The sequence below is a fragment of the Nesoenas mayeri genome (genome assembly GCF_963082525.1).
Source record: "Nesoenas mayeri genome assembly, chromosome: 1".
Taxonomy (NCBI): Eukaryota; Metazoa; Chordata; class Aves; order Columbiformes; family Columbidae; genus Nesoenas; species Nesoenas mayeri.
In genome coordinates this window covers 112,654,545-112,681,344 of record NC_137541.1, presented here as the reverse complement: position 1 = coordinate 112,681,344, position 26,800 = coordinate 112,654,545, and the positions used below count along the sequence as shown (strand labels likewise).

The 26,800-nt window shown below is 35.7% G+C and overlaps 1 protein-coding gene across 5 annotated transcripts in view; it reads left to right on the top strand.

The window, feature by feature from the left end:
- Positions 1-26,800, top strand: part of DMD (dystrophin) — a gene marked incomplete at both ends in the record, with an annotated part of 1,256,016 nt that overhangs the window by 897,271 nt on the left and 331,945 nt on the right. For all 5 annotated transcript variants that reach the window (XM_080362523.1, XM_080362521.1, XM_080362520.1 and 2 more), the window contains one exon: positions 13,843-14,078. In XM_080362523.1, coding sequence (XP_080218649.1) covers positions 13,843-14,078 — 236 coding nt within the window. The remainder of the gene's footprint in view (positions 1-13,842; positions 14,079-26,800) is intronic.

The following is a 26,800-nucleotide window of genomic DNA, read 5'->3' as shown; positions in this document are numbered from 1 at the left end:
ATTCCATCTGATTTTCATTAAGAAGCTTTTTCACTTCTAACACATGTGCCACATCTAACAAATAGCAATATGGCACAAAACTGAATCTGTTACCATTTGATTGGAGATTTTTCAAGGTCAGGACCCAGTTTCACAAGCAGTTCTATTTTTCAATACAGCTGACATGAGACACAAGCTGAAGACAAACTTGTCTAATAAAGCTTTCAGATTCAATTTACTCTCTGCATATAGCTTCAGGAATCTCTGGAGGTCATTCACAGCATGTGCTGCAACACCAACAGGGACAAGTAATGAAAAGAGCCCAGATAAAAAGCTGACACTATGCCTTCAGAGCTGTGTGAATAAAAACATAATAAGCAAGTTTATAAAAGCAAATCTCTATGATTCTCTGAATTTCTGTCTTGATCTTTATAGCCTATCTTGATGTGAGGATTTGTTTCTGGATTATCTGACAGGTGAAAAATACATGCAAAATATACCTAAGCCACAAAAATCTGATTTAAATCAAAAGAAAGGTTTAAACTTTATATTTAACATCCTATTTCATGGATCTCCCAGTAGGTTACTCTTTGAAAGTATCTGTAATAAACAGGTGTGACAGTGCAGTTTGCAAAGGAAATGTGGACTTTTACTTTGATTTTTTCAGGGCCCAGTTGATTAAATAAAACTCACTCTGGGTTACTACTCAGAATTTTTATTACACTCACACCTATGATGAAATGTAAATCAGAAAGTGAAAACAGGAGTTGGCTGCTTTGCTGTTATTATAGACAATAAGGAACCGAGGGCTACTTTTTCTGTTCTATAACAAGTTATCGAAAGTGCAGCTGTCAAGTTTTATGATGTAAATAAGATTAATGCTATCATCAGTCTTTCAAAGGACCACATTCACCTATTCCATTTTTAAAATACGATCTGGTATTTTCTTCTGAGGAACTGGCTTTGCAGCTTGTTTTTTTTTTTCATTTAATTTCTTGATCAATAGTTGGTAGCAGTAGGATATCCAAGATTCATTTTGATTAAATCCCATGAAATGTAAGTGATAGCATACTGTAGAATTCATCAGACTATTATTGATAACCTATACCAGGCAACAGCAGAGAACTAAGTAATAGTTATGGTCAATCTTTTTCACATGGCTCATGTAACATGGCTCAGAAAGGAATTGAATTAATTTAATGTGTATTTTTCTCCAAAACTATATTCAGCACACACTGCAGAATCCAATGTTAGTAATTTTCAAGAAATGTGGCAAGGGCACAACTGCATTATATTTAAAACAGACAGAATCAAGAATTTGAATTAGTTCATTCAGTAAGATATGGAAAAGTGATTCTCATTAGAGTTTTTTTCCCCCCCCCCATGCTTTAAACCCGCTCTGTTTCTCTCCCTTCTTTTTGTTGCAGTAACCTGAATTACTAATATCTGCCTATCCAGATAGCATGAGCTTGCAAATAGCACTAATCTCTCTTTTCTGTTTGTTTTTATATACTAATTAAGTCTATTGGCAACTACATTATGTGAAAATCTATTTAATTTACTAGAATACAAGAAAGTGATAGGTCTTTCTGCACACAGCCCTCTTGACCTGTGTGCTGTTCTCTGTTGACTTTTCTTTTTGAAAGAGCAAAGCAAGCTGATTTTCCTTCTGAAAGCAGCAATGCTCAGTGCCATCCTGGTCATACCTCACCAAGAAATGCAGTGGCTCTTTGACACCCTTTCTAATATTGGTGCAGTGACTGGAGCTGCCAGAGAGTTAGGGTTACTCTGCAGAGAAAGAGCAAACCGAGGAATGTGAGCAAGTGCGATCGCAGGTCATGAGCAGAATGGTGGCCACAGCAAATGGGGAACAAAGCTCATGGTTGCTACTGATGTTTCTGTTGCAGTCAGAGGGCATGAGATGATGAAAGAAAGACAGACACATTTCTTGAACTGTAGAAGGCTAAAATGAGGAAAAGATGGCAAATGAAAACCTTCTCTTCTACTCCAGCTAGAAAGTTATTTAGTTTTGCTGTTTATATGAAATTTGTCACTGAAATATCAGACTGCTGTCTTTACTCGTGTCTGCGTGGAGCAGCAGGAAACATAGTAATGGAGATACGCAAGTAGAGATTTGCATTACTGATATTTCCTTCAACAACAGATCAGTGGTCAGATGACACTAGAGTTCCCGAAGGCAATTTTTCCTAAGGTCAAAGTAAAATAGCTAGAAGAGCAATCGAGGTTAGTTTAACCTGAAAAGTGAGCATTATTGTGTTTTCATGAGAAAGCTTGACAAGTGTTTCACAAAGTAGCAAAAGGCAAGATATTTTAACATTTCTGATGAAAGAACAGAAGATATTTGCAGTGATTTGAGGAATTACTTTGTCAAAAACAAAGTGATGGCAGTGATGAGGTTGCTTTCTCTGAGTTTGAACAACTGTTTTTAATTCTGCAGATTTTTTCTCTCAAAGGGTATACACGGAAATTTTTGCATGAATATTATAATGCTGTTAAATTAGTTAATAATTGAACTCTGATTATTTCAAACTCTCTTCAGATCTGTTCAGATTATTTTATTAAACTATTTGGTACCTAAAATTCCACTGGCTCTTTGGTATTATTAAGAGATCACTCTGTATCTGTGTACAATTTTGTACACTTTTTTCTTCAGAGTTCCCATTGGCTAGGATGGCAATTTATGCCTGTTAAATCAATTTGTAGGTCTTACAAAATTAGAAGAGGTGATTTTCATGAGACTGTAAAAGTTGGAGCTGCTGGCAACATGTGTTTTTCCTTATATCAAAGATCTAGCTGCCAAAATTCGTTCATATGCCAATAGCAGCACACTGGAAATGTAAATTGTTGTCATATGGATTGACAACCAATTGAAAGCTGCATCCCAAATCAAGAAACTTGTTACTTTTACTGACAAAAGGAATACTGAGAGGATCTTGCATCCTTTGTGACAGATGTTGTCACAATGTTTTTTATAAGGCAAGTATGTGACAGAAATTGATGGAACACCATGACTGCTGTGGTACAAAACATTCATTTTCATGAAACCCTTTTGTAATTAATGCAACAACTGCTTACTCAAAAAGACTCCCATCCTTCGGAAAAAAAAAATGCTTTCTGTAGCGGTACAAATAATGCTGCATTTAAAAAACAACAGAAAAAATGTTTGTCATAAAACAAAATAATGTTAGAGCTTTTGAGCTGAAACTCTTCAGACTGCACAGGAATTATTATCTTAGTTTCTAGTTATTGGGAAACTTAATTAGGGATGCAGGAATCAACTACTGAAAATATTTTGGGGGTGGGCAGAAGGAATAAACACAAAAATGAAATTTTATATCATTATTAAAATATGAATTTAAATAAAAGCAAAAGTAGTGTTGTTATACACTTTCAAAAGTAAAATTGCTCATTGGCAGCATCTTAATATCACCAAAGAGACTATTTCTGTTGATTCTGTCTATTTCTTCAAGAGATCCCAAAACAGGCTGAGACATTTTCCTCAACACTTCCTTCTGTTCAGAAATTTTAAGAGCCAACCAGGTAATTTTATCCTTAAAAACACAAACACATAAGTAGTCCTCATACGGTAAATAGCAGCTCCACTGACTGTACTTTTGCATATGCAGATTATTGCTGTGTTCTACAGATAGACTATTTTTAAATTGGTTGTAAGTAGCATGGATCTCTTTGGGATCCAAAGTGTTACTGCAGTATAAATTTGTAGCATATCTGTTCCCCCCTAAAGACTGACTCCCTTGATGTAATATCTTCTTAAGGTTTTCTGTCAAAGTTCTCATGAAAAAGGTTAAAATATCTATGTCTATAAAAAGGTGAAATCTTTATTTCATGGTTGATTAAGAAAAAAGCCCATGTATCATCCTAAAACAAGAAAACTAATATGCATTGAATATTCTTAAACTGTTTTCTTTGTTGTCAAATGCAAAAGTCTTTACCAGAGACTAAAGTATTTTTACCTGTATACAATTCTGTCAAAGGTTTGTATTTACCTTATGAAGAAAATAAGACTTTTGTCCAAATTTCCATGTGATAATCCACACAATAAATAAACAAACCATCTAATATACAGTATGACTTTACCTTATTTTATGCAAACCACTATATGCAGTCTGAGGTTTTGTAACTTCTCTGGCCAGACATGTGAAATCTTCCACCTACACCAAATAAGAAACTAAAACTAGTAGAAAAGGAAGAAAATTCTACCAGGTCTCTCCTATGTCAGAGAAAGACAAGTCTGAGAAAGCTGGCACTTAAATTTCTACTGTAAATTTAAAGTTATTATACTATTTATTAATCTAATAATAGTCACATATTAGAAACCATAACTTTTATGATTATTTTTCAGATGTAGCAGGACACATTCACTTGTAAACAGTTTTTAACCTCCACTGCATGCTTTCTTTTGAATATCTGGAAATTATGGGGTCCTTAATTTTGGTCTCTCTCTTCGTTACACTGCATAAATTCTTATAGATCTAAACTTTAACTAATAATCTCATAAATTATCAGCTTCTTCTTTTTCACCTGCATTAATCTAAATTATATATAATCCATAATGACTTGTTAGGAATCATTAAGAGCTTCTTGAATATAAAGGAAGTCTAGGCACTTAACCTGTGTCTTAAATTGATAACAATAGCACATCATGTGAATGTCCCATAAGTATTAATGAAATCAATTACTAACTGTTATCCATTTATACTCTATTAAAATTACTATCTATGAAATATTTATGATATGGTTACTAAGTCATTTTTTCTAGGAATAGTTTTTACTAGATATTCAAGGCTAAGACGATCAGACATTGGTTTGTTTGACATTGGTGTTTTATTTAAACAGAAAAAGACTCGCTTTGAAACATTTTTTATGTTTAAGAGCTGACTAAGATGTTAAGAAAATGTTAACGTGTATATACAATGCTCTAAGAGTGCATATTTTCCACATTTAGAGCTATGGATGAATTTGCTTGGCAATCAGTTTTTGACCAATAGAAAACTATTTTTCTGAGTTCAGATCACCAGAAAAAGTGCATCCTTGCCATCAAATTTCGAAGTTGAGGTTTTTGTTTGTAATAAATTGATATTAGTTATTTTAGATAATCAAAGCTGTGTTGGCCACAGTAATTCTATTACTTTTCTTCAGAACTCCTTTGTGACCCAGAACACCTGGCAGGTTATGGTAGTCCTCTCTTTGAAAAGCATTTTTGGCAGTGAGCACTTTGTGTGGAAGGGTTGTACTGCATGGGAGAAAATGTACTCTTAACTTTGTTTTCTGAACTTTGAAGGACAGAAAGAGATGAGGCTATTCATTTATCACTGAGACAAGTCTAAGGAATAAATCAGTCTCAAGTCTCTCTCAGGGAAGCTTGCTTGGAGTTTAAGAGTATGAGTATGGATGCTCGAACCCTTTAGAAAAACAGCTGCAATGACACAGGATTTAAAAAAAAAAAAAAAAAAAAAAGAAGTAGAAAATACACTGTAGTAGGTATAGATCTTCAGCTGAGTGCTGTTGTGGAGTTTGGTTGTTCCCCATCAAGTTCACAAGGCTAAAATGCTGTTAAGATGACACTGAGGCTTCCTGGTGTGCCAGCTCCGAATCAGTCAACTGCTGGTTTGCCACAGAGGGAATACTCATTTGGTCCATCAATAGAGAAGGCAATGTTCCTTGTGGTAAAATAGTGAAATCACTAATCACTGAGTGATATTGTCTGTGCATATGCCACAGGGTACAGGTATTTTTCCTCTATTTTCCTCAAGGTGACTAGAATGCAGCTGGGTTTCCTTGACTAAAACAGAAATGAATTTGAATGGTCGTATGTTACTGTTATTTATTGTATAAAGGATTTAAGGCTGGCATATACGCTAATTGGTACTGCTAACCATGGAACTAAATCCTCAGGCAGGACATGCAAGTTGAATTAAAAATACACATCCAGTAACTGTGTTATTTCTTCTTTGTCAGAAAGCTTTGAGCTGGCAGATACAGTTACCTTCCATAACTAAAATTTCAACACTATTTAAAACATTCAAAGGGATGGTTAGGAACATTCCTGTGAACTAGGTCAGTCCTGCGTAATGACTTTGGCTTGAAAGGAGGTGTTGGAAGGGGTTTGAAGCTTTTGGGAGTGTTGTTGTTCTTCCTGTCTATTCCGTTCCTGTTCAGTACCTAAATGAGTTTGATTTGTTCTGTCTTTTTGACCCTATCTTGAAACACGATACTGAAACAAACAGAATAAAACAAGAGACCAAAAAAGTGTTTTCCTGCAATAGATTTCTTTCTGCTTTTGTTATTTCTGCATTTAATATTTGACTTTGAATTTCATGACACATTCCTATTATTCTCACTCTTGAAGTTTAACATTACAAATTATTTTCAAGATGCAAAAATTATCAACATACTTTTGACTTTTATCCAGTGTATTTTCAGGTTCAGGAACAAATTAAAAATCACAGCTGTTTTTCAGCTTTTTGTTAGATATTTTATTTTTATATTTTTTTCCCTCCTATTGTTGTTCCACATTGTTTCTTTCTCTGGTAAACAGCAGAAAGCACTAACGAGCAATTAGCTTAAAAGCTAGAGGTTGGTGTGGTTTAATGTTTTAAATTCTAATTGTCCTTTTGGTTTTGTGGTTTATCATACCACAGGAGTGAACTGATACAAGTTTTAAATAAGTCAAAAGCTAAGTCTTTAATTGTATTTCTGATATTTTTCAGTAGGATAAAATTTGCTATTCATATATTAAAGAAAATAATCTAGTTAAATTGTTTCAGAAGGAGATCTGTTTCTCTATATTATGTGATTAATGTTGATTTATATTTCTCTATTAAATTTAATTGATTATATGTTTCTGTTGAATGAACCATGTACGAGCATGAAAGAAAGAGAAATAAGGGTCAGATGTACTGTTTCAGGTCGTGTTTTTGTTCTGAGGGGAGATAAACATCAGAAGAGAAACAAACTGTGCAATCGCTTTATAAAGGTATAAATAATAATTGTTATAAATAATTTGGTAACTCAAATGTTTTGACTGCTCAGTCAAAGTGGAATCGCTTCTGTTAGTGCCTTACAGTCTTCTCTGTAGTATCTCAAGTTTCTAATGCAAAAGAACCATATCAAAGGGATAAAAAACCAAAACAAAACACACACACACAAACAAAAACCCCACCAAACAAAAGGAAAACCACAAACAAACAAACAAAAAAACAAAAAAACCAAAACCAAAACAAACAAACAAACAAAAACCACCACACATAAGCCAAAATCCAGAGCAGTAAAACCATAAACAATAGAAAATTGGGAATAACCTCTTCTGCAATAGCTACCACTAGAGGAAAAATACATAACTAAACATGTATTAATTCTCAAACGCTTGACTATACTCAGGCCAAAATATGTGAGATGCTGAAAGATGCCAGGCATTCTTTATCAAACACCCTGAGTCCACCTATGGAGGCTCTGTAGAGTCCCAGTTTAGAAAGTTTTTCTTCAATTTACCTGAAATACTGATGGGAATAGAAATTTCCTCTTAGACAGGACAACATCTGTTTACCCTGTGTGAATGCCAAACTAAGGGACTGTTGTCCTCTGAACTCACAGATGAAATACAAGGCCTTCACATGAACTTTAGGCCAGATGGAAGTGGACCTAAGTATTCATCCCTTGATAAAGACTGGAAGTCAACACTTATGCATGCTTTTTCACACTTAACTACTTTTGTAAAGTTATGTAATTAAACATTTGACTGTTTTTCAGTAATTGCACGTATTGATCATTATATGGAATACCTCACTGCAAATAATGAACCTTGCTCAGAATCACTTTGACCTACAGAATTATGGAGTTAATGTGAGGAGAGGGTGAAGTGAAGTGGTATTTTGGAATTGTCACAGGAAATTGTGACTGATATGCGGAGCTGAATTCCCATCCAGGAGTGAGACAATATAGAGAATTCTGTGAATTTATGTCTTTGGTATATAATTTTCTCTAGATGTCAAACAGATTTTTAATATTCAGCTCGAAGAGAAGAAGACATAAAAACACATCAAACACAGAAAGCTCTAAAGGACAACACAAAACCAAACAAATAAAAACAAACAAAATATTTTGAAATCTATAAAAAATGCTGGTATATTTTGTTTTCATTATTTATTTCTAGTTGGTGCTGTTTGCACATTTTTTGTCCTTCATGCAATTAAATGACATTCATCAGAGACAGACATGCTCAAATACTTCTCTGACATTTTCTCCCCCCGCTGAACAAAGATGAAAAATTCAATATCCTTCTAATTGTAGGCATTAAAACTGTACAACCAAGGCATTCTCATTATAATACAATTACTATATTGGCAGGAAAACACGGTATAATTCTGAGGATATTAATGATAATCTGTGACTCTTACTGAATTCACCTTACTTTCTGGACAGTGTAATGAAGAGAGAGAAAGTAATGACTAATATTTTTTTTTTTTTCCTCAGTGATTTTCTGGGAGTTATTACAGACCACTGAAGTTTGTAAGCTCTAAGTGCCAACTGAGTTAAACTAAGGAACTTAAAACAACAACATATTTTTTTTAAATGTTGACATTCTTTTCTAGCTTTTATGTACATTAGCAAGTGAAAAAATAGAAACAGATTCTACAAATGAAATAGTTCTTGTTTGTAACTGTATGAAAAGTAACTCCGTTATAAGTTATTTTTACCTAAAACATTATGTAGTTTCCTTTCTCATGGCCTTTCAGATCTTAATACAGTGTTCATGCCTTCCTCAGTGTTCCTGCTTCATGTGACTTTGCTTTGAATGTTACCTTTGTTTGGGGGCCTCTGTTTTGGAGCAACTGTGTGGGCTCCATCCCTTTTTTGGAGCCATTTGTGATCTGCCACTGTATGGAAGAAGGTGACCTTTCCTCCTCTTTTCTCCTCCCCTGCAGCCATATTTGCCAAATTTACTCCATCTGCTGACAGCTAACGGAAAGCTATGGTGTATAGCTACTTTGAGAAGGATGAGGAGACACCATGGCAGCTACCACCAAAGTGTGAAAGCCTAGTAGTGTTGTGCTGCTCTCTAGCCAGCACAGGAGGAATTTATGGGGTGCTAATCACCAATCAATATCTAAAGACCTGTTTCCCATCTCCCTCTAAAACAGGGTGTGAGGGCTGGGCAGGGGAGGCATGAATCCAAATATTCAGACTTCGAACCATGATTTGGAACTTGTTGCTTTAGGTAGTGAGCCAAGTACTCTATAAAAAGCCACAAATAGAATCACAGAATGTTAGGGATTGAAAGGTACCTTGAAAGATCATTTAGTCCAGTTGCCCCACTGGAGCAGGAACACCTAGATGAGGTAACACAGAAAGGCGTCCAGGCGAGTTTTGAATGTCTCCAGAGTAGGAGACTCCACAGCCTCCCTGGGCAGCCTGTTCCAGTGTTCTGTTGCCCTCATTGTGAAGAAGTTTCTTCTCATATTTAAGTGGAACCTCCTGTGTTCCAGTTTGTACCTATTATTCCTTGTCCTATCATTGGTTGTCACCAAGAAGAGCCTGACTTCATCCTCATGACACTCACCCTTTACATATTTATAAACATTAATGAGGTCACGCCTCAGTCTCCTCTTCTCCAAACTAAAGAGACCCAGCTCCCGCAGTCTTTCCTCATAAGGGAGATGCTCCACTCCCTTAATCATCTTCATGGCTCTGTGCTGGACTCTCTCCAGCAGTTCCCTGTCCTTCTTGAACTGAGGGGCCCAGAACTGGACACAATATTCCAGGTGTGGTCTCACCAGGGCAGAGTAGAGAGGGAGGAGAATGTCTCTCGACCTACTAACCACCCCCCTTCTAGTCCACCTCAGGATGCCATTGGCCTTCCTGGCCACAAGGGCACAGTGCTGGCTCATGGTCATGCTGCTGTCCACCAGGACCCCCAAGTCCCTTTCCCCTACGCTGCTCTCCAATAGATCATTCCTCAACTTATACTGGAACCTGTGGTTGTTCCTATCCAGATGCAAGACTCTACACTTGCCCTGTTATATTTCATTACATTTTTCCCCACCCAACTCTGCAGCCTGTCCAGGTCTCGCTGGATGGCAGCACAGCCTTCTGGTGTGTCAGCCACTCCTCCCAGCTTGGTGTCATCAGCAAACTTGCTGACAGTGCACTCTATTCCCTCATCCAAATCATTGATGAATATATTGAATAATACCAGTCCCAGTGCTGACCCTTGAGGCACTCCACTATATACAGGCCTCCAACTAGATTCTGCCCCATTGACCATGACTCTGGCTTCTTTCCTTCAGCCAGTTTACAGTCCACCTCACTACCCGATTGTTCAGACCACACTTCCTCAGTTTAGCTGCAAGGATGCTGTGGGAGACCATGTCAAATGCTTTAATGGAATCAATATAGACCACATCCACTGCTTTGTCACCATTTATCCACCTCGTTATGTCCTCATAAAAGGCTATGAGGTTGATCAAGCATGACTTCCCCTTTCTGAAGCCATGTTGACTGTCCCTAATTGCCCTCTTATCCTTGATATGCCTTGAGAAGGCACCAAGGATAAGTTGTTCCATCACTTTTCCAGGGACAATCAGCCAATTCAAACTCAGCTAATTGCGTCCATTACTTAATGATAGGTTCAATACATTGCCTTCTGATCGCTGAATGCCCTCCATGTTACCTTGGGCTAATAGCTATGGGCAAAGTGGCAGATAAGAACGAAAAATTACAGACATGATTCCCCTATGTCAGGAGTCATTTAGTGGGACTGACTGATCACAACATGACATAATGGTTGAGCTTGGAAGGGACCTCTGGAGCTCATCTGGTCCAAATGCCCAGCTTAGGCAGTATGACCTAGAGGAGGCTGCCCAGAATCATGTCCAAGCAGCTTTTGAGTATCTCCAAGGAGGCAGACTCCACAGCCTTCCTGTGCAGCCTATGCCAGTAATCAGTCAACCTCATAGTGATAAAATGTTTCCTGATATTCAGAGGGAACTTCCTGTGTTCCCATTTGTGCCCGCTGCCTCTGGTCCTGTCACAGGGCACCACTGGAGAGAGCCTAGATCTGTCCTTTTTGCACCCTCCCTTCAGATGTTTATACACCCTAATGAGATCCCAACGAGTCTTTTCCAAACAGTGACAGCTCTCTCAGTTTTTCCTCATATGAGAGGTGCTACAGTCCCTTCATCAACTTTGTGGCCCTTCACTGGTCTCTCTCCTGTAGCTCCACAGCTGTCTTGTGCTGAGGTGCCCAGAAATGGACACAGTATCCCAGCTGTGACCTCACCAGTACTGCAGAGAGCTAATCTCTGCTTTGTTTGCATAATTAAGGTAAAAAGAAATAGAACAGGACAGATAATATCTGGAGCAATTTCAACAGAGATAGAATCATAGAATAGTATGAGTTGGAAAGGACCTTTAAAGGACATCTAGTCCAACCTCCCTGCAATAGGCAGGGACATCTGCAACTAGATCAGGTTTCTCAGAGCCGCTTCCAGCCTGGCCTTGAAAGAAAACCTGATGAGTACAGATTATTATTAATTATTCACATCTGTGTGTAAAAATTTAAAAAATGAAATAAAAGAGGAAGAAAAGAGATCGTTTAGGGGCATTTGATATTAAAAACTGTCAGTCTTTAACTGTACAAGGTACTCCATTATAGCAAAGAGTGTGATGTTACAAAGTAACCTTTGCAAGCCTCTTTCCATGTCAGGAGAAGATACTTCCATTTTCTCATCTATTTATGTGTTATTAATTAAAACTTGCTGTGTTAGAAGAGCCTTTTACAATAATTAATTTACTTCATAGTTATCCACAGGTGTGTGATTTTAAAGTACAGAAAGGAAAAATACAGGAATGTATTTCAGAAATGCAATAACAATATGGATGGGTGGATAAATATATTTAATTGCAGTGTATGCCATTAAAAATCATCATTTCACAGAATTTGCAGGAGTCACTTTTGGTATAACAATATTTCCATTTGTTCAGGCTAGATAAATAATGTATATGTTAGTTGATTTGGTAAACTTTTTGTAATCATACGATATTTTTAATGCTGACAGTATCTTTGGTGCTTTTACAGTGACAGTCATTTAAATGCCTGTGCACAGCTTTTTTCTTTTCTGCAGTGCTGAAGAGGGTCACTTAATCCCCAGTGAAGTAACTCAAAACTTTCCTGATTAGTGAAAAATAGCTGCTAAATTCCTTGGCAAGATCAGTTAACCTTACTGATTGTTTTACTGTTTCAAGTGTTGTTATGGCCAAACTGTTGAACCCTCACCTGCTACTTGAGGCTTTAGCTTTCAGAGGGACTCTGCTGAAATGGTGTGAATGCTGATGCAGAAAGCCACCAGACTCTCAGAAGTACTAGAAAGCAAGGAAAACCTTACTGTTTATGTGGTGATGCTTTTTTGGTGGTGGTGTTGGGGCTTGCTTTTTGCTTTGTGGTTGTGCTTTTTTTTTTTTCCCCTGTTACAGAAACAAAGAGTGCAGAAAACAAACATCTTGATCCTTTAGAAATCTGGTTCTCAATAACCATGTTTTGCAGTTCAATATTAGAAAACATAGGGTACACTCTACGCAGCTTTATTTCAGCTTTCCTGGTTTAGTTCTTTTGTTGTCTAGGCAGTTGGTTCAGATAGAGATTCTATAGCTACTCTAAAGGGTAGTCATTTACACTCTATTCTAATGATTTAGCACCTCCGTGAAGCAACACCACTTTTTCTTGTTTCTTCTCTGTTTTTGTATCTTTCTTTTTTGGCTGGACTTCTTAAAAAATGTGAAAAAAAACAAAAACCAAAACCAAATGCAATTAGATGTAGCCTCATCTACCATAATATTGTGCATAATGAATTGCTTTTGCATGGGTGACTGAAGGGCAAATATACCTATTTGTTTATCATTTATAGCCATCTATTTATAAAAACATAACAAACAAACAAACAAATCAAGAAATAAAAATCAGTCTTGAGATCCTGAATTATTCAATGTTACATGCCTGTCTGCCTGATGGTAGCTATCTGTGGCATCTGTCATCATTTTAGACTGAAGAGAAAGATACTCTGCTTCAGTGTTGGGTACTTCCCCAATCCAAGCAAGGTATACTGAACATAGTCTTTATAATCCCACTAATAGAGCAGGAAAGGACACAAAGGGGAAAGTGTGGCCATTTTCTCCAAACAGAAGGAGGAAAAAAAAATCTGCAAATATCCAAATAATAGCAAGTTAGATGGAGGAAAAATACAAGAATTGATCAAGGCTGAATTTCTTGTTGTGTAAACTCCTACATTGGTCACAGAGTCTATGGGAAATACCTGGTAGTAACAGTAGGTGAGATTATTGGTGAGACAAATTCACAGCTACAGAGTGACAGTAAACTGTGGAAGAAACATGTTTCTAGATACTTGGTCATGCTGTCATACATTTGATATTGCAACCAACTCTTTTATATTCTTCCTCTAGCCTTGACACATCTGACCACACTACTAGGTTTTGGAAGATGACTCACGTATAGCTATACTGACCTTGAGAGTGTGGCTCTCATTACACTGAGATCTTAATTTGTGTTACTAGGTCCCATGAGTCTTTTAAGGATGAAATCAGAATATGCTGAGAATACAGAATATTAAACGTGCACTATAATAGGAATGCTGTGGAAAAATGAATTAATATATTATTTTAATTTTAATTTTCATATTGCCGGTAGACATGACATCAAGAAGTCAGTTGATTTCTATGTTACCCTTTCTATTGCATAAAATCTGTTACTGAAATAAACATTTATCATAGTTCATTTATTCAGTAATTTTAGCATTTTCTTTCTTTCAGTAACTTCTGGTGAAACTGTTGCTGTGGATACACAAACCAGGGTAACCAAGGAAACCACCACCTTCAAACCAGAAATGCCATCTTCTGTGCTTTTGGAGGTTCCAGCCTTGGCTGACTTCAATAAGGCATGGGCAGAACTCACTGACTGGCTTTCTCGACTGGATCGAGAGATAAAATCTCAGAGAGTGATAGTAGGTGACCTTGATGATATCAACGACATGATCATCAAACAAAAGGTATGAGAAACACTGATTTTTCAAGTTGAAAGCCTCATGATCTTTATTCTGTATTAAGTAATTTCAACAAGGAACACAGGAGAGATGAAAGGCTGGAAAACATGCAGTTGTTATTTAAGCTACTTTATCCCATAAACCCAATTATTGGATTAAATGTTAAGATAATTAATTGAGAGGGGGAAAAAAAGAGTATTTAATAATTTATCTGGTATTTAAGGGAGATCTCTTTATCTTTCTACTGCTTGTGCTGACTGTGTCATAAGAGTATACAAGACAATGGTTGAAATATAAACCTCATGAGAAAGAAGCAATTGTGTAGTAAGGTCCAGGTTGCCGTGAGGGAAGACACCACATTTCATACCTTTTTCTTTTTTTTGTTGCTTCTGTAATAACTTTCTGAGAAGCTTGTACCCTGCTGATGTTGGGTTATGAAAAGCTCCTCACTCGTCTTAAAAGAATAGCTCATTAATGCAAGTGTTTTGTCAGCAATACTGCATCAGTGTTACTTATCTTTGAAAACATAGAAAAATATGGAAATATATGTGCTAGAGGAAAGAAAAGCTGAACTTTAGCTACTCAGTAGCAATAAAAGTAATTTGGTATTATACAATCTGAAAGTAATTACCTGCCTTCTAGACTTCACATTCCTCAATATGAAAGATTTGGCTTGCCTGTGCAAAACTTTTCAGTGTTAGATTTCTATTCAGTTCAGTTCTAAACTCCATTTAGGACACTCTGTTGTAAGATTCTCTTCTGCTTCCTCCTAATAAAAAAAAAATTGATTTATTGTAAAGGAGACTTAAGTAAAAAGAGGGAGAAATAACAAACACGTTTTGCCCAATATCTGTGCCATGGAGTTTTGTAAGAGCATGTATATTAAAATACGCAGATATCTATTTGTTTCATCTTGATTAATGATCACAATATAAACTGCTAGAATTATGTAATGTTTTATTAATTATAATATGTTTTAAATGGCATTGAGTACATTTTAATAACTGATAGTTGCAGTATTGCTTATACAGGACACCAGATTAAAGAAAGGTTGAAGGCCAAAGAAGACTTGTTTGCATGCTGTCTTTTCATCATTTTCAGAACTGTTTTGTTTTTAAATTTTATGTTGTCAAATAGTTGGTTCAGAATTACATGAGGTTTTTACTTAACCTCATTTTAGTGTATTATACTGGCAGACAAAATCAATAGCTTGCTTTCTTCTGTAGGTCTCTCTAACTTAAATATGAGATCAAATTATTAACTCTTGAAAATATCAGTTGTTATACATGTTTTAAAGTGAACTGGTTTGGATCTGCATTATGTCTTAACTCAAGGCTAAAATATTTTATTCACTTAAGCCAGCACCATTACAATCTTATTCTCGCTTCTGTTCCCAGCTGGGTAGCCTTGTCTCTTTTTTTGATCCCATGCTGTGCTGGTAACAAAATCAGCAGGAAAGCTCTTTTTTTGTTGTGCTTACCTCTCTAATTGGCTATGCAACAGAATGTGGCATTTAATATAATCTCTGATGAAATGGACGAATCAATGTCTAAATATAGACTGCAGTTCTGTTAACTGGCTCCCTTTTCTATAATGATCATGTTAATATCACTTAATACATGGAAATTAATGTAATGAAATTTTGATTCTGCCTCTTATTCTATCACTGGATTATTAGGTGAGATTAGCAGACAGAATTTTCAAAACTGACAAAAAAATTTAGGTTCTCAAAAACCACCCCTGCTTCCTAATGTGTAGAGTGTCTGCAGCAGTATGTTAGCTGATGAATCTGGACATGTGGGTACTTGGCTATTCTGAAAGGTCAGACAAGATATGATCTAAGTTGGAAATCCAAAAGTAGTGCTTACCTCCCCAGATCTGTATTTTCTGTAAAATATCACAGTCATACCTCTGTTGTTCGTGTGATTTCAAAGTCATTGAAAGTCACAGTATTGCATTGTGCTCTATTTGGAGAGTTTGTTACATCTCTACAGGGATCTTGGTAAGCTTTAATAGGAATTCCGTCATAGTATATTGACTTTTTTTTTAAGTCTTTTGACTTTACGTATAAAATACCATCTTAACACAATTGACTACTTCTCTTATAAAAATTCAACATTATAAATATACATGCTCTATGAAAGATATTTTACTATAATGCATCTCTAGTTGCTCACCCAGAATTTAAAACATTTCAAAATGCTAGTCCCATTGGCATCCTACCAAGCTCTTAATGTTTTGGGAGTTTGTTTTCGTTTGATATTTCTTTTGAAACAGAGGGCTGCATTTCTAATAAGAAACTGAAATGTGAAAGCAAACATTTTAAAAGCAAAGAAATCCCATATCCTAGCAAGGTATGTAACAGGACGTTTTCCAAATCACTCAGGTAAAAAAAAAGTGACTTTAAGTTGTCCTTTCTTTTACAGTACCATATAATGTTGTTGAAGCTAAGTCTCTAAGGGCATTTTGGTTAAGTCCACTTCAACCTGATTGTGTCACAAGATCACAGCCACTAACTCTGTCATACTTTTCCTCTGTAAAAGTTTAAGGTATCATTAGCCTCTACTCGAACTTTGCTTGGAGATGGTTACAGTGAATTGGTACTCTTGAGCAAATAGCATATACAAAGGTTAATTTTGGAACAAAACAAAACAAAAAAGACAACTATTGTAGAAAAGGCTTGTTTTAGTGGCAGCTTCCCTTTAATAAAAGAAAGAATACAACTTAAATTCTCCTAAGTGGTGCACATACTATGTAGTAAAAGGAGCACAATAAAAGAGTAGCACAATGGCTATTCATTTCAAACATCTATAGTTAATCTTTCTGTCAAATGAGTGATATACATTTCTTTCAAGCAAATTCATTATATATTTTGGTCATCTATGATTGTATATATCTTGTTAAATTCTGTATAATTAAAGTAAAAGACACTAAAAAGTGTGTAGTAAAGAAATTTAATATTAGCATTAGTGTCATCAATGTTTTCATTAGAGGAAAATGATTATATTTTACTCATCTGCTTGAAGACTGATGTTTTGCAGGATTTGATCCTCAAAGGAAAAAATGTAAGACTGACTGAGAAGAGATATGTATGTTGTTTCTTTAGACAACCTTCATCTGCAAATAAAGTTCATGGGAAATACTGAGAATATATAATATGCCAAGACATATGTAGCTGAGGAAAAAGACAGAATGCAGTTTACACTGTTAGTTCATTTCACTATCGTTACTTCAAAACATTCAAGATGTTTTGTATTTGAAGGTCAGGTTGTGATTCTTCATAAAAGAGAAAATTGTGGACAGAGGAACTGGATGATAAACTACTTTCTGCTACATTATGGAAGAATGGAAAACTTTTCTTTCTTAAGATGCTAACAAGCCTTTTCTCAGAAACTTTGCATTGACATCATTGGATTTTGAGGAAGGTTTGCAGTAGGAATAGATTTCTACTAAAAGCAGTGAACCATGGAGGCTGTGCAAAGCTTGAAGATAAATAACAATGCCATTCAAAGAGATCAAATACTATAATCTCCTTAAATTTTGAATTCTATCCTTGGATTTTGCCAAGGCATGCTCTCCATCCAAATTTTTTGTCACATGTTATTGAAAACACGGCTTTCAGTTATACTAGATAAAAATAGATTTTATTTAGTAAAATGAATAATAATTATAAGTAATAGTGCTAATTAATGTGACCGCAAACAATTTTCAGTGTTTGCTTATTGCTTCTAAGAGTAAAGGTTGAGTGTGCACTGTTACATGCAGTGGAGAGGATTAATTTGAAAAAGTATTTCTTTAGAATGACACCTACAGCCAAGCTAGTTACTGAGACTTTTAGGCAAAGAAGAGGAAAATATACTTTTAGGTAATGATTTGTGTCATCCTAACATAATTATCCCAAAAGATTTAGATGACTTATTTCTACTCAATTAATTTGTCACTGTTCAAAAAGTAGGTTTGATCTTCTGTCAATTATAGAAGTAAACAAAATTGGAATGAAGAAATTGTTTTCACTATTAATTACTGAATTGATTTTTCAGTAGCTGAGGATCTTGTGCAGCTGGTGATAGTAACATAACTGTTAAGGAAAAATATTGGTTTATAAACTGTGTAATGGACAGACTTCAGATCAAAGAGTGGGCTTAACTGACATTTCCCATATTTGAGGATTTTTTGCTTGTCCTTTCTCATGGTCACATACCATGCATTTTAGTATACTATTTTATATTTATACATGCATTTTCATATGCAACCTTACAATTAATATTCTGATAGATGAGAAGAATGGGAAGTTTTCCAACTTAAGTTTTTGTGGAAAAATAAATATAGTTTATAATTTGTATCCTGTTCTTACAGAAGCCCCTGTAATTATCAAATTAAAATTTGTAGCTCTGTGTTATGGAGTACGAATCAGTATAATCCTCAGGCTTTTGGATAGTGTACTTCAAGGTTTACAGAGATGTGAAGAAGTTTCATATTAGTGACATATGCATGAAAAGATAGATGTAGCACATCTGATGACGATGTATTCTTGAAGAACATCATAGGAGATTTTACTTGGAGCTGAAAGTTTTCCAGTTTAGTATTCTGATGTGCTTAAAGGCAGGAGTTCTCTAGTCCAGAATCAGAGTACAGTGTTAGTAAGTTGGGACCAGACATTCATACTTTCAAAACCAGTCTTCAGGAGCCTATTTGCCCCATCCCTCTCTCTGGGCTGTCATGCTGCTTTGAGGGTTGTTTTCAAAGCTTCACATTCTCTAGGATCTTCTGTTTCCATATGAACATACAGCTGCAGACATTCCCTGGGGCAGTATTGGACCAGGATCAACAAGCTCCCAAAGCAGGGCTAGAGCTGAAACTGATTTTGCAGCATGTTGGAGGGTTCACTGGCATTTTTGTGCACCTCCTCTGATAGCAGAACCCTGCACATGACTTTATGCCTTAAATGGAGTGAAAAACACCCTTTACCTGTATGAATTTCGCCATAGGATATATTCACACAGGAGACTCCTATCATTATTTTATGTATATTTCAGACTGTTATTGTAGTTCTATTTAACATGAGATATCTAGCAGAATTCTTATTTTATACTGTGCCATGCTATTAGACTTTTAAAAATTAATTCTGATTTATGAGAAGGACAGGAAGGCTGGTTTCAGTTTTTGAAGTGAATAAAATAAGCTAATAAATGAACAGATTTCTAAATGTATTAGAAAAAGTTAGAACTACAAGGTTTGTATGCTGAAAGTTTTTAGCTTTTTTATAGACTAGAAGAAAATGAAAAAATGTCTGTCAGCCTTTAAGCTTATTCTGAAAGGGCAGAAAATGCAGCAGGATGCTCTAGAGGGCCTGGAAATCTGAGTCTTTAAAGGGAAAGGGGAGAAAAATAGAAAAAAGAAATTATATTAATCTGAAAATTAGACCTCAAGGGATATAGAATATGTGTCAAGAGACTCTTTTTTTAATGCTTTATTGCACATAAAGACAGCTAATACTTTAAAATAGCTTGGCCAGCTCATTACAGTATGTTAGAGAGTATATTTGTTTTCTGCAACAATAAAAAAGCTGTCTAAACACTGTCTTTTGGAGAGTGATTAGCAGCCATTTTCTTCTTTTGCTATAATGTCAATCACTAGGATGTGCATAAAAAAATTACTTTTAAGGATCTGTTTCTAAACTCATTTAAATAAGAGATACTTCCATCATTTTTCAGTTAGTTTTCAGTCACACTGTAAATCATTATCCAAACAAAAAATACTTAATACTGCAGTTGTGCCTAAAGATAACTTTCTTGTTTGATTTTATTGGCCTATTGTGAAATAATTTGATTTTTTTTTTGTTTTCCAATGCCTGCCAAATAAGCTTCTGGGAAACGTTATAATGATTAGTGCAACTGGCATTCCATTAGGTTCAGCAAGGAAAGGACAAGAGTATAGGAACTCATTTACATTTGCATGTATATGTGGAACATTAGAAGTATGTACTTTTCACTAGGGTTGCATTTTTCAATAGCAGTTATACTTTTCTGTATTTCTAAGTCTGACCTGTGTTATAACTGACCAGTTCCCTCAACACTGGACCTTACCCGACCTAATCTTTTATCCGAATCAGCCTTTCATTGTGCGCTTCCAGCCTTCCATTAACATGTGCTACTCAGAGATGTTGTGCATTGGGCCCTCTACAAACATACCATGAGTATAAAAAGACTGTTTAAAGTTATGTACTGTCCACAGTGTGGACCATGGGGAAGTCCTGCTGTGCTAGAAAGTGTAAAAACTGCTTAAACCTTCACCAGCTCTGTGTGTGCTCGGGCAGCAATCAAAAAAAAAAAAGCCTAACTAGGTGCTGGGCTGCATTTAATAGGACCCTAGGCAGCATGTTGGGGGAAGTGGTCATTCCCCTTTAATCAACATCTGTGAGACCAAATGTTCAGGTAAGACATGGAAGGGTTCCAGTGCAGGTCCACTAAGGCTGTCAGGGGTGGGAGAACTGGATATATGAAGAAAGGCTGAGAGCTGGGCTTGCTCAGCCTGGGAGAGAGCCCAGGAGGGACCTTATTGGTGCCTACAGCTACAAGATGGGAGACTGTACAGAAGACAGAGCCAGACTCTTCTCAAAGGTGTACAGTAAAAGAATGAGAGGAAACAGACACATGCTGCAACAAAGGGAACTCTGATGAGATATTAGGAGAAAACTTCTTCATTATGCATGTAATGAAACATTGGAACAGGCTATCCAGAGAAGTTGTGGACTCTCCATACTTGGAGATATTCAAAACAAATCTGGATAGTGCTCTGTGCGACCTCATGTGATTCTAAATTTGGCCTCATTTGAGCAGTAGGTTGGGCAAGATGATCTTTAAAGGTCCCTTCAAACCTAAATTATTCTGTGATTATATATGAATGCTATTCTCAGATAACAAGATTCTGAGCTGTATACCATGTCAATGAAAGACATTAAAGGAAGGAAAACATGGCTTTATGCCACCTTTGCATCCCTTCCACCTCGGCTGTGATTTACTTTAAGAGCTGGACCAGTCCTGATAAAATTTTGACAAATTATTTAGTTCTAAGTATTAGTGAGGATCTGTTAGGACAGTTATACAAGTTCTAGGGGGCTGTAGTTTTGTATACATATTAATATATGTTGTTAGCAGTAGTAACAAGAAAAGCTAAGAGTGGCTTTGTTTTTATTCAGAAATTGCAGGAAATATAAAAGCAACTTGTTTCTAAATAATGATGCAATGTGTAAAATTCTAATCTAGTTGTAATCATAAAATGCAAATTAAAACTAGGGGGAACAATTGTATATTTGCACATTTTATGTGTGAGGAGATGGAGCTCTTCTTAGAGAAATAAGTTTTCCTCTGTAAGAAAATAAAAACATGAAATCCCAGCAGAGCTTCCTAATGAAGCTGATCTTGAAACACAGTTCTTTTATGTGGAAAACGATCCTAGAATTTTAACTAAAAAAAATCTACTGTCTTGAAATGTGCCCTATTGGTTTCTCAATGTGCCAAGGGTACTCTGATACTTCTATAAACACTACTTAATAATAATATGGATTCAGAGATCTGCTAACAGATGGACAATTCTCTCTTGAGGCAGAGCAGACAGTAGTGTCATTATAATCCTTTTTCATGAAGAGATTGTTTAAAAAAATGTCACTCTGGAATATGTTAAATAACTAGTTTCTAGTGACTTAGCTCTTTTGCAGTAAGTGAAATTCTTGGAATTCCTTTTCTCTTTTCCCAGTAGAATATTATATTTTTTTTCGTACCTAGAGAAGCTCTCATGGAGAGTTCTCTGTTGATTTACATGGATATATTGTTTTACAACACTCACGTGAAGTAATCAAAACAGATATCTAACTCACTAAAGCTCCTGCAAAACATTTAAGTTATATGCTATGTAGAGCTTCTTTAAAGTGAAAGGTAGTATTTATAAAAACACCGTAAGAGACATTAAGGCATACTTGTTTTCAGGGGCACAGGGGTCCTGAATATTTTTGTCCATTCTCTAGCTGTTATACCATTTATTTCTTCATGTAACCCACCACTAGGCATGCATTGTCACTAGATTTAGGGTGAAAAAACAGCAAGTTCCTGTGGTTCTGGAGAGGGAGGGAAATAATGGGAGAGAGAATTGCATGTCTTGGGAATCTGTTACGATGGGGGACTGAGGAGAGAGGTGCATTGTGCTCTAAATTTGCCCGATCTTCACTCTCCTCCTGCCACCTTCTTCTTCACCTTTGTTGAACACAGCCAGACTCTTCTCTGGTACTGGAATCCCCTTTGGCCCATCTCTTCTTCAATATATTCTCCTTTTATTTCTGCTAAACTGAATTTTGCATGCAGAAAATGAGGACAAAATATATGATTTTGTGTAACACCTCTAACAACTGATGTCCTTTGATAATAATTAACAACATGTTGAAGAAACACTAGATTCCAGCATTTCCAGATTCTCTTTTTGTTTTACTAGTTGGGGAAGGTGGTAGGATGGGGTTGTATGTTTATATTTTGTTTGGTCTGATATAAAACCAATCCCTCCACTACTGCAAAATAAAAATCTCAAACATTGATATTAGCAGACAACAAATTTACAATGCAAATAGGCAGAATATTTTTTTTTTTTCAGGTTACTAAGCACTGCAATGAAATCCTAGAAAATGACTGAGTACATACTGAGCTTGAAATATGAAAGTAATCCCATTAAAAGCAATAAGATTATATGTTTTCCTCAAGAAAGATATTAAAGTATTTTTCTGAATTGAACCAGAGAATTCAGCTCTTCACACAACCAGGGCTGAAGGAGGACTTAATTAAAAGAAAACTGGTTTTGTAGTAAATGTGGGCCATTTTGCATTACTCAAACCTCCCATCTGTTTCTGTTGCTAGCTGATACACTAAGCAAGGTAAAAAATCAATTTCCAGAACTGTGTTCTGCTGCTTTTGTGGACCATTGCACTTACTGAGATAAAGCATCAATTTAACTTATCACTGTGGCGCTCCTAATGTTCATGTGCATTCTACTGATATTAAAGATTTTGTGCAGCCAAATGTGAGTTTCACACATAGAGGTTCAGTCATGACAGCCAGCTCCCAACTTTCTTTTTCATGCTTCTGGACTTGTCAAATCCTCCAGATGAATTGTTAAACATGGAATTCACATTGGGGTTCATGCAGTTCAAATATTGCAACTATCTGCTCTATTTGCTTGAGAAAAGTTTTCCTGTTAGCCATTAACATGCAAGTAACTCAGCTGCTGCAGTTATGTGCTATTTACAAAAGTACAGTGTCAGAAAAAAATAATGCTTATCCATCTTTTTCTTGAGGGATTATTGTAAAACCTCCAATCAGAAATAGATGATCAAAGGTAGGAAGACCATTCAGGGTGACAAAATATGAGCTAAACCGATTCACTGTGCAAAAAAAAAAAGTGTAATATTTACTGTTAATTTTTTTGTGCTTAAATAACTGGACAAGAGCAAGGTATAACTATCCCAAACATGCAGTGATACTTTCTTAATAACTACTGATATTGAGCTTTTTGCTGATGTCAGATCTTAAATGTAGGTAATAAATTTGTAATAAATGCTCTTTGATTCAGATTATTACAGTGCAATGATAATCTTGGGTAGGTTTCCTTTAAAAAATTGAAGTGGAAGTAATAGAAACAACACTGGAAAGATGCTGGAAAGCAAGAGAACTGAGAGTTGTAATTGTTCAGCATCTTACACATCTGGCCTTACTTGATGATAACAGGAATGTGGAAATAGCTGAAGAAGAGAAAATAAGGAATAATTCAAAACAAAAACAAAAACTTAACCAAAACAAGCAAACAAACAAAAAGTCTAGGCCTAACAAAATATCAAAGTAGAACAATCTAAACCTATAAATAACTGTAACTAATTTCTGGACATTTTTTTTTTTTATGTAAGCATAAAGAGTTAAAAAACTATAGATTCTATGACTATATGCCCTTGTAAAAAGTACCTCTCCTTTTAAGTACTGGAAGGCTGCTTAGAAGGTTTCCTGAAGCCTTCTTTTCTCCAGGCTTAACAGCCCCAAGTCTCTCAGCCTGTCCTCACAGAGCAGGTGTTCCTTCACTCTGATCATCTTCATGGCCCCTCTCCAACAGGTCCATGTCCTTCTAATGTTAGGGGCCCCAGAAGGTAAATTTAAGCATTTCTCTGTCTGTGAGGAGGAATGATGTATTTTGAGCCATTGTGAGTTACTAGAGATGTCTTGCTGTGCATATCGCAGAATCATTTATTCAAACAGACAGCTTTGAAGGTGGCATGGTGTGGGACCTGATCTCAGGGTAAATGTCCAACCTTTTGACATATGTTTTACCATATGAATGGGATTGTTTTCTTTTGTGGTATCTTATGTGTGTGTCTTAAATTCCTACTGTGCATCATGATCAGCACTGATAGCATTTTTAACTGTTCTTATAAAGCCTTCTACCTCTTCATATGTGGCCCATATGGCATAATATTTCCATGAAGAAAAGGGCTATATTTGGCACATTCCTATAATGACATTCAGATGTAGGAGTCAGTTCTGACAGAAGTGATTGTGTTTTGCAGAGAAATAACAGTGCATCAGAACCCATAAAAATTATTAAGTCATTTGCTCATAGTGTGATTTTAAGTGGGGCTTTTTTCATTCCCAGACCTGTCATTAAAGCATATGATAAAGAACAAGAATATAGAATCTAAAGAATCAAATTATATCTGTGGGTACTAGCTGATATCTCTAAGAGCACCGACCTACTGTGAGTCAGTTAATAAAATCAACTGTATCAGCCATTTGTATTTTGTAAATATTCCTTGACTAATAAAATAAAGTAAATAAAATTAGTAAATTTAGTACTAGTTTACTGAAGCACATGTCTCATGCAGGCTGATTCAAGTCAGGGAGAAGTGCTTTAGAGTCAGCAGAAGCTGAACTGGGGATAGGCACAGTAAAGTGGCCCTTCTGAGCCGTGACTGTAAGGTGTAACGTACCATATTGTGCTTCATGTTATTAACTCAGAAATAGCACTTCAGATTAGTTATGCTAAACTACTTTTCCCAGAGCTATACACACCTGCAATAATAATCCACAACAGATATTGTTGATAGGATCAGTTTAGAGACAGAAGGTTTTACAAGAAAAGAATTACTGGAGGTTTGTGCATTTAAATTATAATACTGATAAAGTGTATGTGGATGAAAAAACATTGTATATTTATAAGTGGCTTCCATCAAGACTTATAACATTGTTCCCAATTGGGGAAAAAAATGGTGAAATTATCTAACATGTCTTATGTCTATGGTTAAGGGAAGAGATGGACAAAATGTAAGTGGAGAGTAAAGGGTAGGAAGAACAGTGCAATTGTTAAACTGGAAAAGTTTGGAAGGCTGTTAGTTTGTTTCCTTTAAGGCATAGTTATATAAAGGTCCATGTTGATGAAGTACAAAAATTCAGTTGAGGAGAAAAATTTGTAAGATAGAAATGCTCCTGGTTTTATGTAGATGAATTTATGCAAATTTAATCTCAGTAAGTTTCCCTTCCACCTCTTTCCCCTCCTCCTGCTAGACTGCAGAAGTTTTTAGGTCAAACATCACTCACCTTCTGAGAAAAATGTCTAACAAGTATCTTTCTTTCAAACTTTCTAGCTAAATATCGTGAGATTAAGGAAAATCTTGCATGTTGAAACTTCTATTCAATCATATTGTTTTATTTGTATGTTAGTTTCTGTTTTTTATTAAATTATTTTTCCTATATTTCTGTCAAGGTGAAAATTAATGTATTTTTTCAATTATAAGGGGTTTTTTGTATGAATTAAATCATTTTGCATGGCTCTAATTATTAGAATGATTTATACATAACCCAGAATTGTCAGTGGAATCTAAGAAAATTGTGCACCTGACTTTTAATTTCCTTGGGTGCTCATTACCCAATTCCTTTTTTAATTCTTTCATTAGGCAATCTTAAAATCACAAGTCTTAATTAAAAGAACACGACAGCCTTTGGAGAACTCTTAGTGTAGAATACAAAGCATGTATTTTTTTTTGTTATGAGAAAACTGGGGAGTTTTCGCTGTAGGATTCACAGAAAATGTGTTCTCTTGATTTCACGTTTTACCATATGCCTATTTCTGAAGTGCACGGACTGTATGGTCATTGTTAGACTTTTCTGTAGGACTGATGTTCACGGATTCTATTTAACAATATGTAGTATAAATGATTCTTCAACCTGTTTTGAATGATAGGTAAGCTGCCATTAGGTTATCATTCTCAAATTTCTCTCCTTCTACTGCCATTGAATAATGAGACTTTTTCACTGTAATTATAATTTCTAGCACAAAAAAAATGCATAAATAGCAGATTGTATTTTTAAAACTATCTCAGAAAGAAAAAGAATGAACAACAGGACTCATTTTCTGTTCCATGTACATCAAAAGAATTGTAATGGATTATTAAAAATAATGTGAAAACAAGCACTTTTTCACAATACTCAACAGAAAATGATGATCTTTTCCTTTTAATGTTTTGGTACTGATTCTTCTCCCTGGAGACATTCTGACTTCATTTCAATCCATCTCTGTATTTTACTTTCCTTTCTTTTCCAAAGATATTTGAGTGTTCCCTATGAGGGATGTACTGTGAGGAAGGTGACACAGCCTGGAGGATTCCAGCTCTTGTAGTAGTTGTTCATAGCACACCATTGTTGGGC